General features: G+C 34.6%; 1 protein-coding gene across 3 annotated transcripts in view; it reads left to right on the top strand.

Annotated features, from left to right (window-relative positions):
- Positions 1–18225, top strand: part of IMMT (inner membrane mitochondrial protein) — a 304792-nt gene that overhangs the window by 140063 nt on the left and 146504 nt on the right. For all 3 annotated transcript variants that reach the window (XM_033951925.1, XM_033951916.1, XM_033951934.1), the window contains 2 exons: positions 10377–10513; positions 12243–12346. In XM_033951925.1, the coding sequence (XP_033807816.1) occupies positions 10377–10513; positions 12243–12346 (241 nt within the window). The remainder of the gene's footprint in view (positions 1–10376; positions 10514–12242; positions 12347–18225) is intronic.

Raw genomic sequence — 18225 nt, 5'->3', positions numbered from 1 at the left:
TCACACGTTCACTACTCACTACTGTCTGGATGCCTTCTCCAGACGGGATGGACACTTCGGCCAATCTGTGTTACAAAATTTATTTTCCTAATGGCCAACCATCCCTCCTCCCTCTCTGTTAGCTTGGAGGTCACCCATGCGTTAAGAATATGCTGCCTGCTTGTCCTGGGATAAAGCACAGTTACTTACCGTAACAGGTGTTATCCAGGGACAGCAGGCAGATATTCTTACGACCCTCCCACTCTTAACTGGGGACCACGCTCTCCTCCGTCGGGCGGGAAGGCACTCGCGCATGCGCGGTGCGGCCAACTAGAACTTTTTAGTTAAAAAGGTCCGTACCGGGGCTCCGTCGGTGACGTCACCCATGCGTTAAGAATATCTGCCTGCTGTCCCTGGATAACACCTGTTACGGTAAGTAACTGTGCTTTTTCTGTTTATGCAGATGACATTTTACTATATTTGAAAAATCCAAGTTCCTCCATTCCTTGTTTGTTAGAATTGATTGACATGTTTGGTAAATTTTCAGGTTACAAAATAAATGGGAATAAATCTGAAATTCTTCCACTCAATGTACATTGTTTAAAAAGTATGTTTGATTCATTTTCTTTTGTTTGGAAAGAGGATGGATTGAAGTATTTAGGAATTTGGATAAAAAATACAGTAGATGATACAGTAAAAGAAAATGAAAATTTTTTATTAAAAAAGGTTACAGAACTATGTGAACATTGGAATCCATTACATTTATCTTGGTGGGGGAGAGTCCAAACTGTTAAAATGATGATATTGCCTGTGGTTTGCTATCAAATGAGTATGATACCAGTATTCTTTCATGGATCTTTCTATAAAAAATTGAACTCAATAATTACCAAATTTATTTGGCTTGGTAAAACTCCTAGAATTGCTTTAGTATCTTTGCAAAAACCAATTAAGGAGGGTGGGGTAAATTTTCCAAATTTTTATAGGTACCATCAGGCCTATATTTTACGTCAAGGTGTGTATTGGGTCCTCCCAGAGCTCATTGAATATACTTGTGATTGGTTATATTTGGAATGGCGTCTCATGTTTCCTTTACATCTTTCTCATGTTCTCAGTATCAAGATGCCCAGATTATATAAAGAAAATAGAATTTTAATAGATACTTGGAAAACACTAAGATTTGTTAGTAATTTAACAGAATTCCCTATTAATAAATCCACCAATCAATCCATATGGCTAAACTCCAAGATCCAAATCAGCGGTTTTAAGATCGTCTGGAAACATTGGATAATTGCAGGAATTAGAAATTTAAATGATGTCATTTCTAATGGTAAACTGCTGGAATTTACACAATTGCAACATAAATTTGGGCTTCATAAATCACAATATTTTCGATGGTTGCAATTGAAGCAGGCCATTCAGGCGGGGTTCCCTGAATGGAAAAATTTTAATACTCAATCCAGTTTGGATTTCTTTTTTTTTTTTTTTTTTTTAATTTTTATTTATAATTTTATATTCATACAATAAATATTTCACATATATTATATTTGATTATTTCATAATTATTATAAATATATTTACTATATCATATCATAAATAATGTAACCCACCCCTTTTATTTATTTTTTTTTCCATATTTATATACAAGAATTCTTTATATCCCACCCTAACCCTTTAATAATATTATCAATGTGTTAAGATATCTGATCATTAGAATATTTAGTCAATGGTTCCCATATTTTCTTAAATTTATGTATATTCCCTTGTTGTAACGCTATTACTTTCTCCATTTTGTATATATGACAAACCGAGTTCCACCAGAATGTATAATCTAACTTGGTGTAGTCCTTCCAATTTTGAGTGATTTGTTGTATTGCGACTCCTGTCAAAATTAAAAGCAGTTTATTATTATTAGCTGATATTGGACTTTGTGTTCTCATTGCAGTACCAAATAGTATTGTGTCATATGAAAGACCTACATGATTTTCTAGTAATTTGTTAATTTGGGGCCAAATTAAATTCCAAAAGGCCTTTATGCAGGGACAAAAAAAAAGTAAATGATCTAATGTCCCTACTTCTATTTTACAATGCCAGCATCTATTGGATCTAGTACTATCTATTTTTTGCAGGCGTGTCGGGGTCCATAACACTCTATGTAATAAAAATATCCATGTTTGACTCATAGATGCTGACTTTGTAGATCTTAATCTCCAGGAACAGAATCTTGGCCATTGAGATGCAGAAATTATCTGTCCAATCTCAATACTCCAAATATCCCTAAGTCCAGTTTTCTTTTTTTTATTTAGAAATCCATATATTAATTTATACCATTTTGCGGCTTGGTGTCCCAAGAAATCCGCCTGGAAACATAAAACCTGCAGACTATATTGAGTATTAAGATCTTTCCATTCAGGGAACCCTACCTGAATGGCATGCTTCAATTGCAACCATTTAAAATATTGTGTTTTATTTAGTCCAAATTTATTTTGCAATTGTGAAAAACTAAGCAATGATCCTTCTGAAATGACATCTTTCAATGTCCGTATACCTGCAATTATCCATTGTTTCCAGACGATTTTAAATCCGCCAATTTTGATCCTGGAGTTTACCCAAATAGATTGATTAAGTGATTTAGCTATTGGTTCTGGTGATAGGTTACTTATATATCTTAATGTTTTCCATGTATCTGAAATGATTCTGTTGTCTTTATATCTTCTAGGCATTGTTATGCTAATTAAATGTTCTAAATGTAATGGAAACAGGAGCCGCCATTCTAAATACAACCAATCTGGTACATTTTCCATGAGATCTGGGAGGATCCAATACATTCCCTGTCTTAAAATATAGGCTTGATGGTACCTATAAAAATTTGGAAAATTTACTCCTCCCTCCACAATTGGTCTTTGTAAAGATACTAAAGCAATTCTGGGTCTTTTCCCAAACCAAACAAATTTTGTGAGAATATTATTTAATTTTTTATAAAATGACCCCTGAAAAAATATTGGTATCATACTCATTTGGTAGCAAACCACAGGCAAAATCATCATTTTAATTGTTTGAATTCTTCCCCACCAAGAAAGATGTAAAGGATTCCATTGCTCACACATTTCTGTTATTTTTCTTAATAAAAGTTTTTCATTCTCTTTGACTGTGTCTTCAATTGTATTTTTGATCATAATTCCTAAGTATTTTAAACCATCATCTTTCCAGATAAATGAATATGAATCAAATAGTCCTTTGGTACAATGAACATTAATTGGGAGGACTTCAGATTTATTCCAATTAATTTTATATCCTGAAAATTTACCGAATTTCTCTAATAAATTAAGTATACATGGAATAGTAGTCTCCGGTTTTATTAAATATAATAAAATATCATCAGCATAGGCTGAAAGTTTAAATTCCCAGTTGGAAAACGTGATTCCCTTTATATCCTTAGTTTTATTTATTGCAATTAATAAAGGTTCTAGAACAACATCAAAAAGTAATGGAGACAAAGGGCATCCTTGTCTAACTCCCCTACACAAGTTAAATCTATCTGATAAATTATTATTAATATATAATCTTGCAGTAGGAGAGCTGTACAATGTCTGAATCATTTTAACAAAACCGGGGCCTATACCAAACCATTCTAAAGCTTGATACATAAAAGTCCATTCCACTCTATCAAAAGCTTTTTCTGCATCTAAAGATACTAGAAAAGCTGGATCATTAATATTTTTTGCTAAATTTAATGAGTGAAATGCTAGTCTAGTATTATTTGATGAATGTCTTTTAGCAATAAATCCTGTTTGGTGTACATCAATAATAAAAGGAAGAGCTTTTGCCAGTCTTATTGCTAATACTTTAGCAATTAGTTTATTGTCTACATTTAATAACGATATAGGCCTGTAATTTGAAACCAGAGTAGGAGCCTTGTTTGGTTTTGGTAAGACAATAATTATCGATTCTGCCATAGTACCTGATATATTACCATTATTCATTTGATATTGATACAATTTTAACAGATATGGTAAAATAATATTTTGAAATGAATTATAAAATTCAACAGTATATCCATCTCCACCTGGAGCGGATCCAACTCTAAGAGACTTCAATGCTGTTTCTATTTCTTTTAAAGATATAGGTTCTTCTAAACTTCTTTTTATATGATCCGGAACATTTGTCCCAATAAATGAATTTAAGAAAGTTAATCCATCTTGTTCTTTCTTTTCATAAGAATTAGAAGAATATAATTCTTTATAAAAATCAAGAAATTGTGTTAAAATATCTTTAGTGTTGGTGTGTGTATTACCTTGTGTGTCTTTAATTACAATAATCTTGGATTTTCTTTTCTTTGCTTTAATAAAATTTGCTAATAATTTTCCAGCTTTATTTGAGTTGCCATAGAATTGCACTTGTTTATAAAATATATCTTTCCTCACAATTTGAGAAGAAATCTCATTATATTTAACCTTTACTTTTAACAACTCTTGTAGTGTATTGTTTTCCCATTTCTCAATTAATTTATTTTCTAAAATTTTAATTTGTTTTTCCATATCATCAAATTGGTTTTTAAGTTGTTTTTTAATAAAAGCTGAATATGAAATAATATTTCCTCTCATTGTTGCTTTAAAAGCGTCCCATAGAATCTCAATATTAATGTTATCTGAATCATTAATTTGAAAAAATTCTTGCGTTTTTAATTTAAGATCTTCTATGAAATTCGAGTCTGCTAGTAAAGCATTATTAAATCTCCATATTGAGTTAAATTGATCAATGTCATAATTCTGAAGGTTAATCCACACACCAGCATGATCTGAAATTATAATGGGATCAATAACTGCATTTAATACACGCTGCGCAATGTTATTAGAGACAAATATATAATCAATTCGTGAGAAAGACTTATGGACCTGAGAACAAAATGAATATTCCCGATCATTAAAATGAAGAATACGCCATATATCTATTAAATTACAAGATTGTACCAGATTATCTAATCCTAAAGATTTTATAAATTTACTTGGTTTTTTTGTCCAAAATTGGATCCATTACAGCATTGAAATCTCCAGCTACTACTAAATTAGAAGCAGCCAGTGGTAATAATATCTGTTGAATTTGATTGAAAAACTCCATTTGGTTCGAATTAGGAGCATAAAGATTAAATAAATCTAGGGTTGTATTTCCCAGAACCATTTTAATATGTACCCACCTTCCTGAAGGATCAAAATTTATTAACTTAAAATCAGCATTGCATTTCTTATTTATCAGGATCGCTACTCCTGCCTTTTTCCCTAAAGCAGGTGAATAAAAACATTTTGATATCCAACCCCCTGTTAGCTTCCTAGATTCAGTATCTGAAAGATGTGTCTCTTGTATGAAATAAATATCTGCGTTTTGCTTGTGGAGAAATCCTAATAATTTCTTTCTTTTGATAGGATGGTTTAAACCATTGACATTAATTGTAAAAATTTTAATATCCATTTACATTTATAGTTAAAATTTGACATAAAATCATATGACTATTGCGATCAGATATCCACACATTGTAATAATATATTCTTCCCATTCCTTCCCTCCCTCTCCTCCCTTTCTTCCCTCCCATCCCCCCCAATATTAGCTGTGAATACTTGGCAACACGCATATTAGATCGGTATCAAAACACTCCACAAAAGTCCAGTTCCTTTTAAGAATCAAAAATTAAGTCACAAATATTTCAAATATTATTAAAGAAAATTAATATTTTCATTAACATTCCTTATAACATTTAAACAGGTTGTTATTTTATCCAATTTTAAATATACTCTTTAAATTATATTATTATCTACCCATTTCAATATTTCCATATTTTATTATAAATGTATTGATTCAGATAATTTGAAATATAATTTGAGTTCCTTATTATATTTCATATAAATCACCTTTATAAATGCCATTTCTGTTCTTCATGTTATTTTAAATCATATATAAATATATGAAATAATATATCTCTTTATATTCATATTAGACTTATATATAGTAAAATGAAATTTTTCTTTCATTAGCTTAAATCCAATCAATTATTGGTTTCTATAATACTTATCTTTGAAATACAGAGAACGTTTCAGAAATATGAAGCTAAGCATACGATAAATCTCTTCAATCTAGAGCTCCCTTCCTTCAAAAGCAGAAGCATACCTCATTCATATATCATACTTCCTGATCACATTTTTATGTTTATAATGTCAAATTTTTCTCTGTTTTGAAGTTTATGAAAGTCAATGAAGTATCAGTTCCATCTTCGTTATTCTTCCAATTAATTATTATTTTCCTTCATGTCCTCTTGATATTTCTATAACCAGTATGTTATCCTTTTCTTTTCACAAATCTATATAGTCCGAGTGAGTTCCGGTTCCAACGTCGATCTATTTTTAGTTTATTATTCGTTCTTTACTTCTTTTCCTTTCATATTTATCTTCTGTAATGTCTGATCTTTTTGGAAGATTTTATTTTATGGTATTCCGATGTAATCCTCTAATATCAAGCCAAGAAAAATACCTAATCCTGTTATTCGTCATCCTTCCGATTTTGTGAGATCTTCTTTCATCTAGTTCCTTTCACAGAGATGTCTGGGATTTGTAGTTGCAATGAACATAAAAAGTTAGTAGTATTTTTTTTTTTTTCCTGCCACTAATTTTAAGAAGTAGATATTCATACATATATACATACCCTCATACATTCTTGCATTCAAGTTTAAAGGAAGGAAGCTCCGGTTCATAAAACAAATCGCATTTAATCTTTAGAACTTTTTTATTACGTTTCCTTTCAGTGTTAATAACAAATAGTATTGTACGTTTCAATTTTCTGATACTAAATTTAAAGATTTTATAGCATTCCCATATTAACTTTTATATTCTTACTTGTTTATATTACTATATTACTTATTGTCTGAGATCCTTAAATTTCAGGTGTTAAATTATCATAATCATTCCAATATAGAATGTTTATCCACTCTATAGCTGTAGCAGAAGGATCGTTGAAGTGAAATTTTGAACAGAGTTAAAAACGTTCTAAATCGTTAGTATGGAAAAAACAATATTATTATTATTTGCTTATACCATATAATAATCCTAAAATTTGACAATTAAAATATTCAACTTATATTAAAGAAAAGATTAAGGTGACATAGGCATTTCCTGGTTTTGTATAAATTTTTGTAGCTCTTCTGCATTATCAAAAGTTAAGGTTTTATTTGCAATGGCCACTTTCATATTTGCTGGGTATACTAGACCAAACTTTGCACCCATCTCTCGTAGTTGTGGTCTCAAATCCAATAGCTTCTTTCTTTTAATCTCAGTGTTTTTTTGCGAAATCCGGGACAAAATGAATACGGGCATCTTGATATTGTAATCCCTTATTTTGTTTTGCAAGTTGAAATATTTCTATAACCTGTTGGTGTCTCAACAGCTTAAAGATCAGTGGCCTCGGACCTTGATATTTTTCTGATCTTTTTGTTGGCACTCTATGTGCTTTTTCTATCTCTATGGGATATTTGGTTTTTAGAGGAAGTAGTTTTGGTAGTAAGTTTTCGATAAAGGCCACCGGATTTCCTTTTTCTGCTCCTTCCGGCAGACCTATCAGACGAACATTGCTCCTTCTCTCACGATTCGAGTAATCCTCCAGCTCTTTAGTAAGTGTTTCAATTTTCTTTTTTTCAATTTTGTTGTTGAGTATTTCCTCTTCCACTGTTATCATTCTTTCTTCTAAATCATTAGATTTTAACTCTATTAGATCCATCTTTTTATTTAATGTTGAAACATCATCAGTTAATTCGGTAACTTTTTTAGTGAGAATTGAAAGCATTTCTTTGATTTCTTTCAGTTCTTTCATTACTTCCGAATCTCCAGTTTTTAAACCCGTCTCAAGTACCTCACGGGTCGCATCGAAGTGGAAGAGGATATCTTCTTTTTCAAGGGTCCCGCGGCAACAAGGGGACATCAGTGGAAAATCAGGGGCGGGAAACTGCACGGTGATACTAGGAAGTTCTTTTTCACCGAAAGGGTGGTTGATCGCTGGAATAGTCTTCCACTTCAGGTTATTGAGGCCAAAAGCGTGCCAGATTTTAAGGCCAAATGGGACAAACATGTGGGATCTATCCGCAAAGATAGATAGGGAGGGTCATTGGAGTGGGCAGACTTGATGGGCCGTGGCCCTTATCTGCCGTCTATTTCTATGTTTCTTGTTCTGGCTTCGCTCTTTTGCTGCTACCCGAGACTGCAAAATCGTTTTTGTTTTGCTTTCCTGACGCCATTGCGTTTTTTTCTTTATTTATCATGAAGATAATTCTTAAATCTTCAAATTTTTTGCGACTTTTTGTTCTTTCACGGACTTTTTTTACGGAGCTCTTCTGTTAGCCGACCTTCCTCATGCGTGTCCAAGCCACGCCCCCAGTTTGGATTTCTTATGTTTTCAGGCGGACTTTCTGGGTCACCAGGCCGCACAGTGGTATAAAGCTATTAGTAATTTGGTTAAAAAAAAACCTAAAAATGGTCTGAGGGATATCTGGCGCATTGAGATTAAACACCAGATTTCAGCATCTCAATGGCCACAAATTTGGTCTTGGAGAATGAGATGTACAATGTCAGCGTCTATGAGACAAACTTGGTTTTTTTTGTTACATAGAGCTTTTTAGACCCCAGTTAGATTACAAAAGTTAAATAGTACTTTGTCCAATAGATGCTGGCATTGTAAGTCGGAGGTAGGAACTTTGGACCATCTTTTATTCTACTGCCCTCATATTTTAGCCTTTTGGAACTCAATCTGGGATCAAATAAATTGTTTATTGGAAAACCATGTAGCGTTATCTTATGATACTGTGATATTTGGAATGTGTATGAGAAAAAAGAGTCAGATAACATCAAGTAATAATAAACTTTTAATGATCATGACTGGAGTTGCCATCCAACATATTACTAATAACTGGAAAGATCATACTAGGTTAAACTTTCATTTTTGGTGGAATTCATTATGCCACATATATAGAATGGAAAGATCAATAGCGACACAAAATGGAAATTATAATAATTTTATTAAAATATGGGAGCCATTAGCGTCTTTGTCATGATTAAATGTCATTTTCCTATTAGTCAGACATCATATAATAATAGGAGGGGGAGGGATACAAAAATAGGTTTCGTTACATGAATGAAGGGTTTTGAGGGAGGGTGGGGAGAGGGTTACATTTATATGTTAAGATTATAATGTAAGATATGCAAGTGCCTTGTTTCATTATGTTGATTATGAATATTGTACACTTGATGAAAGATTTTTAAAATGAATAAAGAATTAAAAAAAAAAAAAAAAAAAAAGGAATTGGTTATCGGATAGAAAACTGAGAATAAGGTTAAATGGTCATTTTTCTCAATGGAGGAGAGTAAAGAGTGGAGTGCCGCAGGGGCCTGTACTGGGACCAGTGCTATTTAATTTATTTATAAATGATCTGGAAATTGGAATGACAAGTGAGGTGATTAGATTTGCAGATGACACTGAACTGTTCAAAGTTCTGATTTGGTAGGGCATGAGATTGTGTGCAGTATGTTCTCATAAATGTCACCACCACATCACACAGGAATGCTCAGGGCAAAAGGGACATTGCCTTGAAAAGATGGTGTGTATCGGAGTCTGATCTTCCTTTGATATGTTTATTCACCTACACTGGTATTACAGGTGACAAGGTGAAATTTGTTCTTACCTACTAATTACCTTGAGTCCTACTAGACCAGTCTAGCAAGTGCCCAGGAAGACTAAGGGCTCCTTTTACTAAGTGTGCTAGTGTTTTTAGCGCACGCTTAAGATTAGTGCGCGCAAACTACACGCTAAACAAAAAATACTAACGCAAGCTCTATGGAGACGTTAGCGTTTAGCGCGCGCTAAAACTGCTAGTGTACCTTAGTAAAAGGAGCCCTAAGGTTGAAGCATATTTCTAGTGGTTTCTTTCATAAATTGAGGTGGTTTTGTACTATTTAGATTTCAAGTTCAGTAAAGATGTTCAAAATAGGACTGCTTTTCAATTTAAAAAATCATGATTTATACACATGATTAAAGGACCAATATCTCCCCCTCTCCTGCCCCATGGTCTAATATTTCTCCCTTTCTGTTCCTTTGTCCAGCATTTCTCCTGCCTCCAGGTTTAATATTACTCACTCTCTCTGGCCAGTATCTTTCTTTCTTCCCCCCTCAAAATGGCCAGTATCTTTCTCTCCCCACCACCCCATGTCAATTTTCTCTCCCTCCCCCTCTATGGTTATGGTAAGAATTTGCAAAGTCATTTTCATGGTCTTGTCTACTTTACCTATTATCTGACACAATTTGCTTTTCTCTCCAATGTTTTCAGATGGTGAAGAGACATATAATAATAATATTTTTCTTTTTTTGAAAAGGTATAACAACAGTATTAGAAGAAGCCCTAAGCCGTACAGCTCGCGTTACACTTCAGGCAATTACAGCACAGGAAGTTGCTGTCCAGGTTGTGAATGCTCATGCTCAGAAACTGAAGGAAGCAATGGATAATTGTGAGGTAAATTAAATGACCCACCTAATGATAGTTATATAGTTCAGAGTATCATAACTTTAGCAACCATGGGCATGGGGGACGAGGGAAACTGAGACAGCCAGATCTTCAGGTAAAAATTGCTGTGGCTGTGTCCAGAATTATTCTGGATCTTGTGGTTGGACATAGGAAAAGAGAAATGGTGTGTTGGGGGTGAACCAAAAAGGGGATCTTGCATTTTATACTCTTGGTAGAATTCTGCATAAACATTTTGAAAATTCTGCGCACAATATTCCAGAATTTTGCAAAGCTTATATGTGGTATTTTGTGTAGAATTCTCCTTTCCTGAGGCCTGAAATTCCTTCATGCCTTTTCCTTTCCCTCTCTCACTCCAACTGCAGTTCTGTCTCCCACTAAATCCCACCCCTCTCTCACTTGTACCCTGAATCCCCTCTTTGGCCCTCATAGTCTGGCATCTCTCTCTCTCCACTGGCTAAGAATCTCTTCCTCCCTTCCCACTCCCTTCCTGGTCTTGGTCACTCTCTCTTCCTCTCTATACCATCCCCCTCTCCAATTGCGGGTCCAGCATCCATGTCCCTTACCCCACCCACCACCTCTCTTGCTTGCACTCTGAATCCCTTCCCCACTCCCCATGGTCTGGCATCGTAAGATAAGAGCTTCATAAGAGAAAGATATGCTCAACATGTTTGTAATTCTGTGCCATATTGAGTTCCATAAATTTGCATATTGAGGCAGTAGAATAAAAGATGGAGGTCAATTTCTATTGTTATATTTAATTGTAAACTGCCTTGATTTGCACTGCAACAAAGGTAGTATATCAAGACTAATAAATTATAAACAATATTGTTATGTAATGTAATGTAATGTAATTTATTTCTTATATACCGCTACATCCGTTAGGTTCTAAGCGTTTGTAGAAAATATACATTAAGATTATAAATGAGAAGTAAGAAGGTACTTAAAAAATTCCCTTACTGTCCCGAAGGCTCACAATCTAACTAAAGTACCTGGAAATTAATAAAGAAGAGAAAATAAAGATGGTTGAAAAAAGAAAAATTCTATGTGAACTTATAGGATGGAAATTAAACTGACAGTGAAGAACTGTATGAAAAATACATATGGAATGCAGTTAGAGAGGGTAGGTTACAATCTATTTATGGTATTTGTTTAATTGGAAGGTGTTAAGGTGGGTAATTTGGGGGAAGGTTATCTGAAGGTAGGTGAATCTTCTGGAGGTAAAAGAGGAGGGGTTAAGATATTTAGATGAATTTTTTGAAAAGCAGGGTTTTGATTTCTTTTCTGAATGTTTTGAAGTTGTCTGATATTGTCATAAGATTGGAGATGGAATGGTTGATTTTTGCTGCTTGTGTTGCCAGAAGGTTGTCAAACATTTTCTTGCGTTGTGTGCCTTTGAGTGGGGGGAAGGCGAAAGGGTTCGAGGTTCTTCTGTGTCTTGAGGTGGAGATTTGGTTTAAGTATTGGTATGTTATGGTATATGATGACAAATGACTATTCCTAAACACCTTAAGTCTAGCCCCAGAGGGCTCTGAACATTGCCTCCACAACATCCTTAACTTGGAAGGTCCAGTATGCAGAAGCCAGGCTCAGAAGTAAAGCCCAAATTTCTCCCATAGCAGCATTCTGTAGTCACTGAGGTATTGGATTTGGCCTTTTCTGTGGTGCTTTTAGATTTTGTTGGTCAAACATTTATGATTAGAAGTGTTGAATTTTCTAGATTCCAGCTGAAAAGAAATCTGCTCAGTGGCGGGAACTGGAGAATGCTCTGAAGGATCGTAGAAAGGCTGTGGATGAAGCTGCTGATGTACTTCTGAAAGCTAAGTGAGTTGCTACTAATACAATGAGATTTTTGTATTTTTATTTTAAATCGGAAATTCAGTCAAAGAATCACAAACATGACCCAAAAGTAAATAATGCATTTAAACAATAGCAGCCACAAAGTACTTGAATTGTTTGTTTGTCCACAGTAAACAGATCAAGAAGAAATTAATGATTTTTTTAAAACTTTTTTTTTTAATCCAAGTGAGAGACCCCTTGCTAGTGCCTCCAAATTCAGTTTAACAGTGACATAGCTTAATTGAGACATTTTCCCTGTATTCATTCTTCCCTCCTTAGCCCTCAAAAACTGAGAGTTGCTTAGGATCAAACAATTTTTATTATTATTTATTATACTTTCTATACCGCCTGTACCAGCAAAGGATCTAAATGGTTTACAGAGCTAAAATGAAAAACTGCATTGAAATAGAGCTCCAAAATTGACAGGATAGGCCACAAACATCAATCACACAGACCCACCTAATGCTCTCTCACAGTATCAATCAGTAAGGATTAACCAGTTGGAAAAGCCAACAACAAAAAAAAGTTTTCAGAAGATTTTTAAATTGAGTAAAAGATTGTTTTAGGTAAATATGATCTGATAATGAATTCCATAAGGAAGGAGCCAGAAAATAAAAAGCAGTATTTCTGGTTGATTCTAAATATGCTGACCTAGGGTATGGTAATATCATTCTGTTAGAATTCGTTGAACGTAGAGTCTGAGTAGGAGTATATGGAATTGTGTTTGTGGAAAGATAAGCAGGAGACCCGGAATAAAAAGCCTGAAATGAAAGTACAAGAATTTAAATGTAATCCTGTATGAAGTTAAGGAGACACGTAGTCATACTTATTTGACTTAAAAATAAAGTGTTTGAAGTTTTTTGATTTGATGTAAAGGAAGCCTTTCATATATTGAATTACAATAATCCTGTTTGGACATCAAAAGTGCATGAACTACCATATGTAGTGAAGGAAAATCGAGGAAACACCTCAGTTCAGAGTGAACAAAGGACATGAAAACATGTTTTAACAGTAACAGAAATTTGGTGTGATAATATTAATTTGGAATCAATCCAAACTCCTAGATATTGACACACTGGTGTAGTGGAATGATTGAATAGTGTCAAGGGATAAGAAAGAGAGGTTAGAGATCCCAAGACCCAGCAAGCAGTGTTTTGGTGTTTTTTTTTCTGGGTTTAATTTTAATTTATGTGCTAAGGCCTTTAAGCATCTCTGAAGAGGGTCCAAATCAATATGTAGCGGTGAATATGGGAAGAATAATAATATATTGTCTGCGTAAATGTAAAAATGAATATTTAATTATTGCAGAAAAGTTGCTAATGGACTAATTAATATGTTAAACAGTAAAGGAAAAATAATTGAACCCTCTGGAACCCTGTAGTGTAAAAGTTAATCAGATGAGAGACACCCTTATCAGTTGTGACACGAAAGGTACGATTGGACAGAATTGAAGAAATCCAACAAATCACTGACCCAGAGATTCCAAGTTGTTTGAGCCTATTACATAAGAGTGAATGGTGCACTAGATCAGATGTTGCTGAGGTCTAATGAAATGAGCAATGTAAGATGATAGGGCTGTATGTAAGATGCCAGGGCACTATGAAGGTCATTTAAGACGGAAGTTACATGTGTCGGTGCTGTGACATGTTCTGAAATCGGTTTGAAAAGGGTGTAATATATTCATTTTAGTAACGAGGTTAAATATTACATTACATTAAATTACAGATTTCTATTCCGCTATTACCTTTTGGTTCAAAGCGGATTACAATAAGAGTTGTGGAGGGAAGGGTTACAAAGTTAGATCAGAGATAGTTTCTGAGAGAGGGAAAGGTAGGATTAGGGATAGGTGAGGTGTTCATGGTATTAGGCTTTACTCAGGGATTTCTTGAAGAGTAAAGTTTTTATGTCTTTTCTGAACTTCTTGTAGTCAGGGGTTGATGTCAGTAGGATGGATATTTGGTTATCTAGTCTTGCTGCTTGAGTGGCTAGTAGGCCGTCATAAAGTTTTTTCTGTTTTACTTCCTTGATTGTGGGGTGAGTGAAAGGGGGGGTGTTTTTCTATGCCTGGTAGAGGTAGTTTGGATAAAGCGGTTGTTTAGGTAGGTTGGGCTGTTCCCGTTAATAGTTTTAAATAGTATACAGTAAAATTTGAATTGTATTCTTTCTTGGATTGGGAGCCAGTGTGAGTCGATGTATGCCTCCGTGATGTGATCATATTTCTTCAAAGAGTAGACGAGTCTCAAAGCTGTATTTTGAATTGTTTGTAGTTGTTTAATCATTATTGCTGGGCAGGGGAGGTAGAGGAAGTTGCAGTAATCGAGTATACTGAGGATTAGTGATTGTACTAGAAGCAAAAATTGTGGTCTTTCGAAGAATTTTCGGACTTGTCTAAGGTTCCTCATGACTGTGAACGATTTCTGTATCGTTTTGTTTATTTGGGGTTGCATGGTGCAGCCCCTGTCAATAGTCATTCCAAGTAGTTTTAGGGAGGTTTGTAGGGGGTAATTGATAGAGTTGATTACTAAGTTGGTAGTGGAAGGGGCTTTGTTATTTTCTAGGAGGATGAATTTAGTTTTGTCTGGGTTGAGTTTCAGTTTGTGATTTTCCATCCACGTCTTAACTGTAGCTAGTGTTTGGTGTAGTGTGTCTATCATTGCTAGCTTTGGTTGGTCAAAGGGTATGAGGATGGTGATGTCATCAGCGTAGCTGTAAGAGGTTATACCTTGTTTGTTCAGGTACACGCCGAGAGAGGCTGTATATAGGTTGAAGAGTGTAAGGGAAAAAGGAGATCTTGTGGGACTCCACAGGGGTTGGACCACGGGTTGGATTTTTCTTTGTCTGCTTTTACTTTGTATGATCTGGATTTTAAGAAGCCTTCAAATCATGAGTATACTTTGTCTGAGATGCCTATAGTGTCCAAAATTTGGAGAAGTATGTTATGGTCAACTAGGTCGAAAGCTGCCGTCAGGTCCAGCTGTATTAGCAGCATTTTTTTTCCAGTGCTGAGGTGTTGTCTTGCTGTGTCGATAAGGGAGCCTAATAGTGACTCAGTACTGAAGTTAGTTCTGAAGCCAGATTGCGTGGGGTGGAGTAGGTTATGGTCTTTGAGATAGTTGTTGAGGAATTTGGCTACAAGTCCTTCTGTTAGTTTGATATACAGAGGTATTGAGGCGATTGGTCTGTAATTGGATGGGTTGTCTGTTGGACCTTTTGGGTCTTTTAGGATTGGGGTGATGATGATTTCGCTGAGATTAGTTGGGAAGGTGCCATCTGTGAGCATGGTTTGTAAGAGTAGGGTACGGAACTTAGTGCTCGCTGATGATAGGAGATAAGGTGGGCAGTGGTTGAGTTCACAGAATGCATGGCTGTATTTATTGTAGAGTTTGTTGAATTCGGTCCAGTGTATCTTAGGGAATTGGGACCAAGTTCTGTCTGCAGCACATGATTCTTTTTCTGTGGGAGGTGTTATGACGTCAATTAGGTGGGCTGGGTTATTTTTGAGGGAAGCTCTGGTGTTTGTGATTTTATTCTTGAAGTGTTCTGCAAGGATAAAGGCTGATGGGGAGGGGTTGTTGTTTGTGGTCATATAGGGTTTGGTGTTCGTTAGATCTTTTAATATTTGGAATAATTTTTTGGTGTCTTGGGCTTCCGTGCCTATTAGGTTTGTGTAGTGTTTTTTTCTCTTTTCTTTTAATAGAAGTTTGTATTGCTTGTTCGTTTTTTTCCAGGAGGTTTTTATGTGATCTAGATTGTTTTTTCTCCATTTTCTTTCCAGACGTCTACATTGTCTCTTGAGTGTGAGTAATTCGTCATCGAACCATTGGTCTGAACTTCTGCAGGATCTGGTTTTGGTTCGTAGTGGGGCTTGTTCGTCGAGGATATTATTGCTCAGTTTGCTCCAGTGTGTTATGAAGTCTTTGGGGTTGTCTTCTTGGATTGTTTCATCTACGTTTGACCAGAATAAGGCAGGCTCGATGTGTTTGCGTGCTGTGTAGGTTATTGTTTTGGATGTAGGTTTTGTTTTGTTTTTGGCCCAGTTAATTTCGAAGGTGTATGCGTAGTGATCTGACCAGAGGGATGGGGACCAGGTTCCAATAGGTGTTTGAATTTCTGGATTGGATGTTTGAGGGGATATGAAGGCTGCAATATCAAGTTGGTGCCCTTTCTCATGAGTCGTTTGAGGGTTTAAAATTTGGAAGGATAGAGCTTTGAGAAAGGACAGGAGGTCCTGTGCGGATTTGGATGAATGGTCTTCAAGATGAAGGTTTAGGTCTCCTAGGATAAGGTTGTGTGTAGCTGTGAGTGAGTTTTGGTATATGAAGTTTTCAAATTCGGACCTAACCATGGCCCAGTTTCCCGGTGTTATATAGCAGAGCATGCAGTTCAGTAAATAATTGAATATAGACTAATTTTTCCATACTTTTTTTAAATAAAGGAAAAAATAGACACTGGTTGATAACTAGAGGATAAAGTACAATCAAGCGACTTTTGTTTTAGTATGGGAATCACCCAGGATTTTTTCCAAATTTTAGGGACACCTTTTTATATTTCAGCAATTTTTATTAAGTGCAACTCCACATTCCAAAACCATATGAAAATTACATCATTAGTTACAACAAAACATCTTTACCCTAACTCCCCTCCCAACCCAAATCATTATTAACAGTGAAAACTTGGTGACACACATATTAGACCAGGCAATAAATGACCCCTTACAGATTATCAATAAATTTTCAGTAAAATAAGCCACTTAGAACATTAATAGTAGTTCATCAATTAACTTATTGTAATTCATATGTTCTATAATATTATATATTCACTAAACCCGCATATATCTGTAAAGATATTCAAACTAAAATCTTAGATCAATATGTATACTAAAATCAAATTATCTTTTGTAAACCCTAGTCAATGCATTATTGCAATTAATAACACATGTAAACTAACTTAATAACTAGTTATTATAGCAATACTTTATAGAACGAAAAATTCATTTAGCAAAATATATTTTCCTTTTTTTCCCTTTCTTCCCTCTTCCTTACTTCCCTTTTCCTTCCCCTTTCCCTTCTTCTTCCTTCCTTTTAAAAAAAAAAAAAATCATATAATATAAATCTCACTTAATCAATTTAATGAAAGTATACCTAAATGAATATATTTTATAGATTTATCTTTTTGAATTTCAAATAAATTTTATGCATCTATTATACCATACAATCATTTCCAACATTTATGAGGAATATTTGTAATCAAACTTTAAAATCTATTTTATATTCTTAATGTAAGGACAGTGTTCTCCCTAGTGCCTTTTAGCCAGGCGCTCCGCCCAGCTAATTTAAGTGAGCGCCCGGCTGTCAACTGTCGCGAATCCTGCTTCCGCTGCTGCTCAACATTGAAGAGCTGCCGAAAGTTCAGCCGCCAAAAATTTCCGCCTGATTTTTTTTATTTTTTTTATTTTATTTACAACATTTTACAATATTACCAAGCATATACATCTTGTACAGAAAAGTGAGATCAAACTACATATTAAACTATAATTCCAAAATTAATATTTGCTACAAGGAAATACCAATCTAGCTGTTCTCACACTAGTCCTCAATATTATTGGATCCATTATTAAGAGCAGAACTTATATACTTCAAATTAATTAAGCAAGAAAAATCCTTGTCTAACTAAAGTGCAGGGAACTAATTTCTCATAGGCGTTATTACGTTGTTATTCCTTTTTCAAGACGTTTCATTGAGAGAAAACTAATCAATTGAGATGGCTCTGTAAATATATATTTCAATGATAAATATCTAACTACACATTTACATGGATATCTCAAGAAAAAACTACCCCCTATTTGAGTCACTCCAGATTTTAAA

This window comes from Geotrypetes seraphini, chromosome 1 (genome assembly GCF_902459505.1).
Source record: "Geotrypetes seraphini chromosome 1, aGeoSer1.1, whole genome shotgun sequence".
Taxonomy (NCBI): Eukaryota; Metazoa; Chordata; class Amphibia; order Gymnophiona; family Dermophiidae; genus Geotrypetes; species Geotrypetes seraphini.
Note: the sequence above shows the minus strand (reverse complement) of the source record. Positions and strands in the feature narration are given on the sequence as shown.